General features: G+C 45.1%; 1 protein-coding gene across 2 annotated transcripts in view; it reads left to right on the plus strand.

The window, feature by feature from the left end:
- The window catches only part of MYO5B (myosin VB), a 113410-nt gene that overhangs the window by 22283 nt on the left and 81509 nt on the right, over positions 1 to 9618 (plus strand). For both annotated transcript variants that reach the window (XM_025038578.1, XM_025038579.1), the window contains exons 6-7: positions 8321 to 8476; positions 9388 to 9485. In XM_025038578.1, coding sequence (XP_024894346.1) covers positions 8321 to 8476; positions 9388 to 9485 — 254 coding nt within the window. The remainder of the gene's footprint in view (positions 1 to 8320; positions 8477 to 9387; positions 9486 to 9618) is intronic.

Below are 9618 nucleotides of genomic sequence, written 5' to 3' on the forward strand. Positions count from 1 at the left end.
GGCAGTCTTTGCCTAGCACACACCATAACTCTGCACTCCCAGGGGAGAGCATGCATTCAGTGTGAACCATATAGTTTGCAATGGTTTAGGCACAGTGAGCTATTCCCAGGGATTGGTGAAAACCTTGTTGAAATCCACATTCCCAGACACCAGCCAAGGCTCAGTCAGCATTGTAAGCAGGTCTTTTCTAAGGACAGCCGTCTCAAGCTTGCTCTGTCAGCTTTCTTCTCTACAGGGGTATATCATTTTTAGATTGGGGGTACTGGATTTTTTTATTAGAAATGAAATACAGGCTCATAAAACATTCACATAGTATAAAAATAGACAAGCATGTCAATATACCTTTTTAAGATCGGAATGAGTTGTGTTACACATAGTCCCCTCATAGTCCCCTCTAATTTTTCATTTACATTATACCTTGGCCATCTTTCCACATGAGTACATATCTATTTCTTTAAACAGCTGCTGGTATTTTTCAAATTCAAGTAATGCTGCAGTGAATGCCCTTCACATATATTTTTGCTGCTTTGTACAATTATTATCTGTCAGGTGAATTTTTAAAAGTGGAATTGATGGTTCAAAGAGTATGCACCTCAAAAGTTCATATATCGCTAAATTGGAGTGTAAAACACTTCTGCAATCTGCTCTTCAGAGGTACCCAATGCACTTTTCCCTACTCACCTGCCACAACCCTGGCTTTCCCTTCACCAGAACCAATGACCTTGTTGCCAAGTCCTCGCCCCCATCCCAGCAAACCCTCAGAGGTGCTGCGATGGTGGCCAGCGACACACAGATATTTACCAAGGGGGCTCTAAGCCTGCCAAGCCCTAACAGGAAGAGGGGCAGCTCGCCCACCTGAACCATTCCAGCGCATTACAGACATCCCAGAAGGTAGAAAGCAAGGATCGTTGGCTTCTATGCAGACTCAAGCTACAGAGATATGAAGTGTGCTGGAAATCCTTTGAGCAGATAGACGTGTCTGACAGCACCTGTCGTAGCATTTTCTAAGTTCATTTATTAGTGAGCCTCTGTTAGTTTGCACAGTATTCCTGAGGTTTATGTTTCTCACTCCATAGGAGGAGGAAAAGACCTAGAAAGATACAAGGCCCTATGACACGGAGTTAATTTTATTGGTTTTCATCTCGCTAAGCAAAGATAAATCTCAAATCTTGTGTGTAAATTTACAGTTACAGTATTTTTATTTTATGGGAGATCTTGTAGCGTGTGTGTGTGTATCTGTGTGTGGGGGGGGGCGGCGGGGAGGGTGTCAGCCCTGATAAGAAATTAACGAGTCATCGTATGTAGTTAAACAGTACAGCATGGAAGACTACCAGCCAAAGGGGTGTTTGAAGAACTCCCACCAAGAGCAGTGAAATAAAACGGTGTTGATGAGAATGCAATTAGTAAAGCCCATTACCCTGCCTAAGAGGTTATAATGCAGCTAATTGCTTTCTCAGCTAACAGAGCTATAAATAGAGACTTAAGAAATGCCTTTTTAAAACATGACTTGGTTATTAACAGACTAATTTGTTTTAGACACTAAAGGATGGGGGATTTTCCCTCCCAGTTTTTGTTTATCCTAAAAAACAATATTTTATCAGTCTGAAAAATAAAATTTCAGAAGGAGAATGTTTTTCCTCTGACCATTTCCTATTCCAGGGCAGCACTGAGTGTAGGTCAGAGGGACGGGCAGTGGGTCGTTTATGTCAGGAAGTGCTGGGCAGTAAGGGCCTTGCTGGGCAGTGTTCCCAGTGCCATCTCACCGCCCCATCACAGCAGAGGGGATCTTGAGACCAACATGGGCCAGAGACCAGGTAGACTATAGTTGGCCCAAAGCTGCCTACCCTGGGCCGTGACAGCCCCTGGGGTCCAAGAAGCACAATGTAGTATCTCAGACAAGGTCCAGATGTGCTCTCTCTCCCATCTGCTTTCTGTCTGCAACTTACTTTTAAGCTCATCAAGGAATGACAGTATCTGTGTATGTATCTGTTGCTTTCTGTACTGGTGTGTTCCATACAGGTGACACACACATTCCATTTTAAGCAAATATGTTTGTTTTCTAAAAAATGTTCATTATTTTCTATTTTTAACTTTTTTATATAGCAGATTTATTGAGGTATAATTGACATGCTGTAAACCACTTGCTTTTAAAAGTGTGTGGTTTAATTTGCTTCCTGTTTAAAATTAGTTTGTGCTGGTAGTTGAAAAGCTTCTACCAATATTTAGAATAAATATGTTATTAGGTAGAGAAAATCTTTTAGTAGGTAAAACAATATCATAATCCCCTTTCCAGTACAGGGCAATGAAATGTTGAGACTTTTCTCCAAAGTCCATTTAAAACCTTTAATTTTAAGCAAAAATATTTCTTACTTAAAAGTTGGAAATTTTTTTTCCAGATGGGAAGCATTGGCCATGTAAAAGAATTGATTGAAAAGAAAATGTATTTTTTATTCTTCCAGACAGAGTTTTTAAAGTTTCTAGCTGAGAGATCTCAATCAGACGGTTATTATAGCCTGTCTTATTTTAGTTTCATGTGTCTGTTTTAAGAGAAATACATTTTATGTTCTTATAAACAGAAATGAATAGGCGTGATTTCCGAGGTAACAGCTATGTGTATAGCTGTAATTGACATTTTTCTTAAACTGCCAAATGGTCTTTAGAAAGTGTTTTCATACTTCTTTTAATCCCTTTTAAAATAGATTTGTCTCAGGCTTTTAAAATCTCTATATAAACTTGAATAGCAGAGAATACCAAAGCCAGTACCTATGGACATTTGAATAAGTGACAGACAGAGTTAGGGAAGTGCTTGGTTTGTTCGAGGTATTATTTGAGTGTTTTCAAGATTGAAGGGAAGGAAATTTTTTAAAAGGCCCAGGTGGATGTTGTTTCTTTATGGCTGCCCTAAGATGAATTATAATAGTTCCATTACTCGGTAGTCAGCTTATAAACAAACTTTGCAATAGCTTTCTAAAAGCCTAAGTGGAGTTAGTCAATTAAAGAAAAAACAGCTTTCTTTCCCTGACTCAGAAGCGTGTTCTTTTGCATGACTCCTTAGTCAAGCAAGAGCTTGGTAGCTACTTTTCACTGGGGTTTATTTATAGTTGGGATCCTCTTGGGACAAGGAGGTTCCTGTCTGGCCCAGCCCCTCATCCAGGTGGGTGGATAGGGGTGAGTGGTGCAGTAATCAGTGTTTCTTGCCTGGGCTTTTACTATGGCCTACAGCCCAAGGCTGAACGTGGTACTTCTTGGTCTTTCCGTCCTGAGTTTGTAAAACAAATTTTGAATAGAACACGAAGCCTGCTGCTCCTTCCCGTGGTTGAAGTCCCAACAAACTCCTCTCCCTCTCCATCCCAGAGAGCCCACCGGTTCCACACGCCGTCTCAGTAACAGGGACTTGCCATGGAACATAGCTTTTTAACTAAAATACAAATTCTCCAGCGTGAACTTTGGTTGTGTCTATTCCCAAATGATAGCACAATGCTGGCATAAGTTAAAAATCTGCCTTGAGAAGTTTTCATTCTCTGCTCTTGTTATAAATCCTATGTTTTATATATACACATATATATGCATATATGTATATATGTGTGTGTGTATATACACACATACCTCCATACTTCTCTGACTGAAACAAGAAAAAAGGGGCTTAAATTTTAAAATACTCTTATTTGTCCAATCTCATTTCACGGTTCCTCATATGCTTTTGATACATGCTCTTGACCATAGAACTTAACAGATTTTTCGCAGAAAATGCTACATTAATGATTTCCACAAATTAGATTCCTCAAACATTTGGAAATCTATTTTAGAAAGTGTATGAATTATAATACTTTAATCAGTGTTTTCTGTGTGAACACGACAAACTAAATCACGGTGTCGTCTTTACAATATGAGCCTGTCTTCAGCCTCCTGTTATTTCCCTGTGGAAATATCTTGGTGCCAGTCCGACTGGGCACTTGACCCTTCTCACAAGTGTCTTGGCCGTCTGGCATCAGTGCACAGAGTCCCCTGTGCCTGGGCTCACCTCTCCCCACTGCCCTTCCTCCGGTCCCTTCTGTTCCCACCACTGCCCATGTTCTCAGTACGTGCAGTGGTGGCTTCCTGACAGTAATGACCAATGGATCTTCAAACAAGGAGCTACTAGATAAGGTTCGTATTTTGAGAAAACTCTGGCTGTTGGGTAGAATGTGTTTGGATGTAGGCGTGCCTGAAGGTAGGCACTCAAGTTTTAGGTGACTGTGTTGGTCCAGGAGAGCTCTTAGGTAGACCCGAACCAGGGCAGCAGCATTCTGGTTGATTAAGAGAGGACTGCTGGAACTTAACTGTGGACAGAACTTGGTGATTGATTGGGATAAGAAGTAGGGTGATGGCAGATTCTCTAACTTAAATCGGGGAAGACAGCAGGTTTGGGCCACGTCAAATTTAGAGTTTCCAGTGGAACACCCAGAGGGAGGAAGACGCTGAGCAGGTAGTTGGAACTATGCATCATGGTGGGGAAGAAGATTAAGACTGGAGAGGCAGGCTTGGGGGTGGGAGTTGAAGCCACAGGCATGAAGGAGACCATCCAGGGAATGAGTGTTAGGAGAGGTGTATGGCAAGGAGGCAGTTCTGGGAAAGAGCAGCGTGAAGGAGTGACATTCAGGATGATGGGCCAGTGAAAGGGGCTGGAAAAGAAAAGTGAGGAGAGTAGGGAGAGAGCTGGAGGGAGGTGGAGCCGCCGAGTCGCGGGGAAGAAAGAGGTCTGCAGAGAGAGGAGGGGTGGGTCAGTGGGACGGAGGCCTGCAAAGACTAGAGATTTAAAGGAATCGTCTGAGTCAATTCCCTCACTTTTACAGATGAGAAAAAGGAAATCTCCTAAGGTTAAAAGGTTTGCCATGGGTCATGCAGCTCATTAAGTGGCAGAGTCGCATTTAAAAGTCACGTCTCCTGACCCTTGCTCTGTGCCCTGGCTGCCATTTCACCTTACCGCCTGGAGATCTGCTAGGTCGTGAGCTCTTCCAGCCTCTCGACTCCTCGGGGCACCTGTTACAGTGCTTCACGTGCGGGGGACTTCCGCCTGTTCGGGGGCTGCAGGCAGAGTGATCTTTTCTAAAAGGATTGCTGGTCATCGGTGCTCACCATGGCATATCGTTTCTTGGGCTCTGGAGCCAGTCTGTCTGGGTTCAAATCCTGGCTTTGCCACTTAACTGTGATCTTGGGCCCTAAGCTTCCGTTTCTCCACCTGTGAAATAGATGTACTGGTACTTATACCATGTGCTTATTGGGAGAACTGGGTGAGTTTGTATATGCCTGGTATATTCTAAGTGCTCAATAAATATTAGCTCCTGGCTTTTCGTTTTTCGTTTTTTCTTTTTTGTTGTTTAAACCCTTCACATTGCTCTTAGAATAAAGACTAAAATCCTCAACCAAGGCCCTGCGTGAGCTGGTCCCTCCTGCTCTGCCCCACACCCACTGTGTCTACTGTAGCTGTCCTGGTGTTCTATTAGTTCCCTGAGTGTGCGGTTATTCTACCAAATAACATGCTTTTCTTCGCCTCATCTTACCCACCAGCTTAAACTTCCCTTCCTAAGAGAATCCTTTTCTGATTGTCCCTTCCCTGGACCCCTGATTCAGTCATTCTTTTATCGGTATGTCTTTCTGTTGTTTATTTTCTTTAAGACACTCATCTTGTCATTATGCTTTTAGTTGTGTAGTTGAGGGGTTAACTGATTAGAGTTCACTTCCATGCTAGACCATGAACCCCATCATGTGTAAGAGGCTACGCTTGTTTTTGTTCATTTTTGTGTCCCTAGCCTCTGGGACAGTATTTGTCACATATTTGTCACATGTCAGTATTAGTGAGAGAATGAATGAACCAGTCCATTTAGTCTTGACAGTCATTGAACTAATACTTCCTCTTCTTTGAAAGCTCATGGAATCTAGTACCTAATGTAAATATCATTTTTATGATGACCTGCACATTTTAGCCACAAATTTAAAAAAAAAAAATCATATCTGTGTCTTGTTTATTCCTCAGCCTTTATTCCTCAGACAGCCTAATTACCTTTCCCTCTGAGGAGATAATATTTATGACTTTAAAACGCCATGCACGAAGAGACGAGGAGGAAGAGGATCCATTTCAAAGATGCTGAGAATAGGAACAAAATGGTCACCCGTTGGCAGCCAAAACAGGGAGACAGCCTTAACGATCTCATTGGGGCAGCCCTCCAAGCCTGACGACAAGGCCCTGTGGCAGGGATTCAGGGAGCGCTTTACTCAGGAATGGGGTAGCTTTTACTTGCGGTGACATGTAGTATTGTCAGCTTATTCCAGCCCCATAGTACCAGCAGCGAGGATGGGTGTGAGCCACTTCACAGAGATGGTCAGTGTGGCCTTAAGATCATTAGTTGGTGTTTTTTTGACTGAACTTAAAACCCAACCCAGACCATGGAGTAAAAGAACCTCAGCCTTTATGTGCATGCAGGTGCCGGCAGTGAGAGGTGAAAGGTGCTTCTGATGGCTGGCGTGTCCGCGGAAGTGAGGCGTGCAAGGGAAGAGTGGGACTTTCCAGCATGCTTGCACACGTGTGCGCACGCGCACACAGAGTTGTTCAGCTTTTTTTGTAACCCATGTGGCTAGCTAATGTGCGGTAGAAAACAAAATACCGACTCGTGGTGTATACTTACTTTTGACTTTAAAATTGGACTCCGAAAAAAATGTAAACTGATACTACCTATGAGTGAAGCAGGAGGAATTAATTTGTATATATATGCCCTAATAAAAGTAATAAGACTAGATCATTTACATGCTTATATGTGAGGTGCCCTTCTGTATGCTTACATCAACCGCATCCTTTAGTACTCTCCTCAGCCCTCATCCTCCAGTGCGGAGGAGGCTAGGAGGCTGTAGGCTCAGCAAGCATAGGGCTCAGGGCCCAGCACAGACCTCAGCTGGTACCAGGGTGGCACAGGCTGAGCAGGGGGAGACAGACATGAATGGCTGGAGAGATCTGGAAGCAGGTTGTGGAGGATGCGGGGCTGGACCTTGAGAGGTGGGCCTCTTGACATGAGCAGACAGAAGGGGGTGGGGTGTTTCAGGTAAGAATACCACAGTGAGTAAAGGTGTGGAGGCAGGAACCATGGGCATGGTGGTTTATGGGATAGCAGAGTGACCCGCATGCTTGCTTTACAAAGTAGTATCCGAGAGGAGGGAGTGGGATCGGGTTATCAAGCTCTCCAAGGCAGACCAGGGCACTCAGGCATGGTGGTAGGAAATGGGGAGACACTGCCTTTAACAGGAGTCGAAGAAAGGTGCAGGGAGCGGTTAGAAGGAGCGGACCTGGAGTCCTTGGCACTAGCATCTGAGCCTCTTTGCTCTTGAGATCGGAAGTGCCTCCGGGTCAGTGAATGGACCCTTTGTTCCCTCCTCACTGACAGCGTGCGCCAGAGGCCTCACACCCCTGGTCTCGCCCCAGCATTGACTTCCCCAAGGGATGCTGGCTGGCCTGAGTGTCCTGAGGGCTGGGACTCGCTGTCCCTCCAGCACCTGTGCATGGCCTGGCCTTCACCCTCATCACACAAAGCACCGACACAGGTCATCTTGTTCCGTCTCTTAACAATTCCAGGTATATCAGGTGTCTTCTTATGCCCATGATATTGATGAAGAAATTAAGGCTCAGGGAAGTTAAATAACCCTAGGACCCAGTAATAAGAAGTGTGGAAAATGTTCATAAAACATAGTTCTATTACAGTCCAGTCACCTCTCTCACACCACAAGGAAAGGAAGTTTTGTAAGTGAAGATTAAGTAAGATTGTCTGAGAAAGTTACTTTTTCCTTCCTTCCTTTGAATTGAGATATAATTCTTACACCAAAAATTTACCCTTTTAAAGTATACAGTTCAGTGGGTTTTAGTATATTCACTAAGTTGTACAACTGTCACCACTCTTAATTCAGGAATATTTTCATTACTCCAAAAAGAAATGGAGCACCCATTAGCAGTCACTCCACTTTTCCCTCCCCCAGCCCCTGGCAACCACTAAACTACTCTCTGTGCCCTGGATATTTTACGTGAGTGAAATCACACACTATGACTTTTCGCGTCTGGCTCCTTTCTCTTGGCGTGTTTCCAGGGTTCATTCACATTGTAACATGTATCAGGATGTTGCTCCTTTATCCTGAATAATATCCCATTGTATGGACATACCACAATCCGTTTATCACTGTGCAAGTTTTGACATGTTTCCAGTTCTCTTGGGTATATATTGGAAAGCTGCTTTGAAAGAGTTTAAGCAATATAAAGTCCAAGAGATCTTGTTTTCAATTTTCTTCCTGTGTTTGTTTCTAGTTCCCACTAGTGGCTGACTTGTTTCATGATGACAAGGACTCTGTTCCTGCCTCCACCACTTCTGGAAAGGGCTCGTCCTCAAAGATCAACATTCGCTCTGCCAGACCCCAGCTGAAAGTCGCCAACAAAGAGCACAAGAAAACCGTGGGCCACCAGGTCAGCGCTGGGGCCTGTGGCAGAAGGCTGTGGGCCATGGCACATGTGCAGGGCTGGCCTCTGTAGATAAGGGATGGCTGCAGAGTCAGAAGGAAGCCAAGGTGGCCTTGACATCTACAGTCCTGGCCACCCAGCTTTCTTTCTGTGCTGTTTGAAGAAGGAAAGTATGAAACCCTGTCTAGAGGGAACTGGCGGGAGAGAGAAAGGGAGTGACTCGAGCCCGAGACAGTGCACTTAATCCCTGTGGAGGAACATGCTGCAGCACCACAGGTGCCTAGTGGGAGGGGCAAGAGGGTCTAGAAGTCTGCAGTTTGGGGAGAAGGATTAAAAAAGCCTGGGGACCAGAAAACTGACAACTTCTCCTGCTGTGGGGTCTTTGTGGAATGTCATGTCCAGTGTTTCATAAGAGAAGAGATGAGAGGGCCTGCCCAGCCCCGGGCAACTACTAGGCTCTCTGTTTTGGTGGATTTGCCTACGATGGGCCTTTCATGTAAATGCGGTCACTTCCAGGTGCCCGGGCACCGGATGCGCAGCCTCCAGGGCCTCGGGTTTAGGAGCAGCAGGCCTCCAGGCACAGTGGTCATCTCTCGTAGTACATACTTGCCTTACATCACCTTTGCTCCAACACTAAGACACGTTAGGGGGTGGTCTCTCCTCACTTGGTGTGAGGACTCCTAAGGCCAGAATACAGGAAGGACTTGATTTTTGGTCATCCAGCAAGGCAGGCGTGTCAAAGCTGGAATCGGACCCCGGGTCTCTGCATGGCTGCCCATCCTTCTGGATTAACAACAATAATCAAAAACAGTACCAGTAACAACTGTTACGACCAGTCTGTGGGCGTTTCTTTGTTAAACGTCCACAAACTGTTAAAGATAAACAAGTAAAACCAGGCACGACTTTTGTTTCCCCAGTTCCGCACCTCCCTGCACCTGCTCATGGAGACCTTGAATGCCACCACGCCGCACTACGTCCGATGTATCAAGCCCAACGACGAGAAGCTCCCCTTCCAGTAAGTGTGTGCGGGCGTCGGCCTGGCGCCTCATGGCCGGAGTCAGGCCAGAGAAGCATCTTCACGCCTCCTTAGGAGTTCAGGGGGTAGAGGGAAGGGGCAGGCACAGCCTTACAGGGGCCCGCAGTCTTCA

Source organism: Pteropus alecto, unplaced genomic scaffold, assembly GCF_000325575.1.
Source record: "Pteropus alecto unplaced genomic scaffold, ASM32557v1 scaffold146, whole genome shotgun sequence".
In the NCBI taxonomy this organism is placed as follows: Eukaryota; Metazoa; Chordata; class Mammalia; order Chiroptera; family Pteropodidae; genus Pteropus; species Pteropus alecto.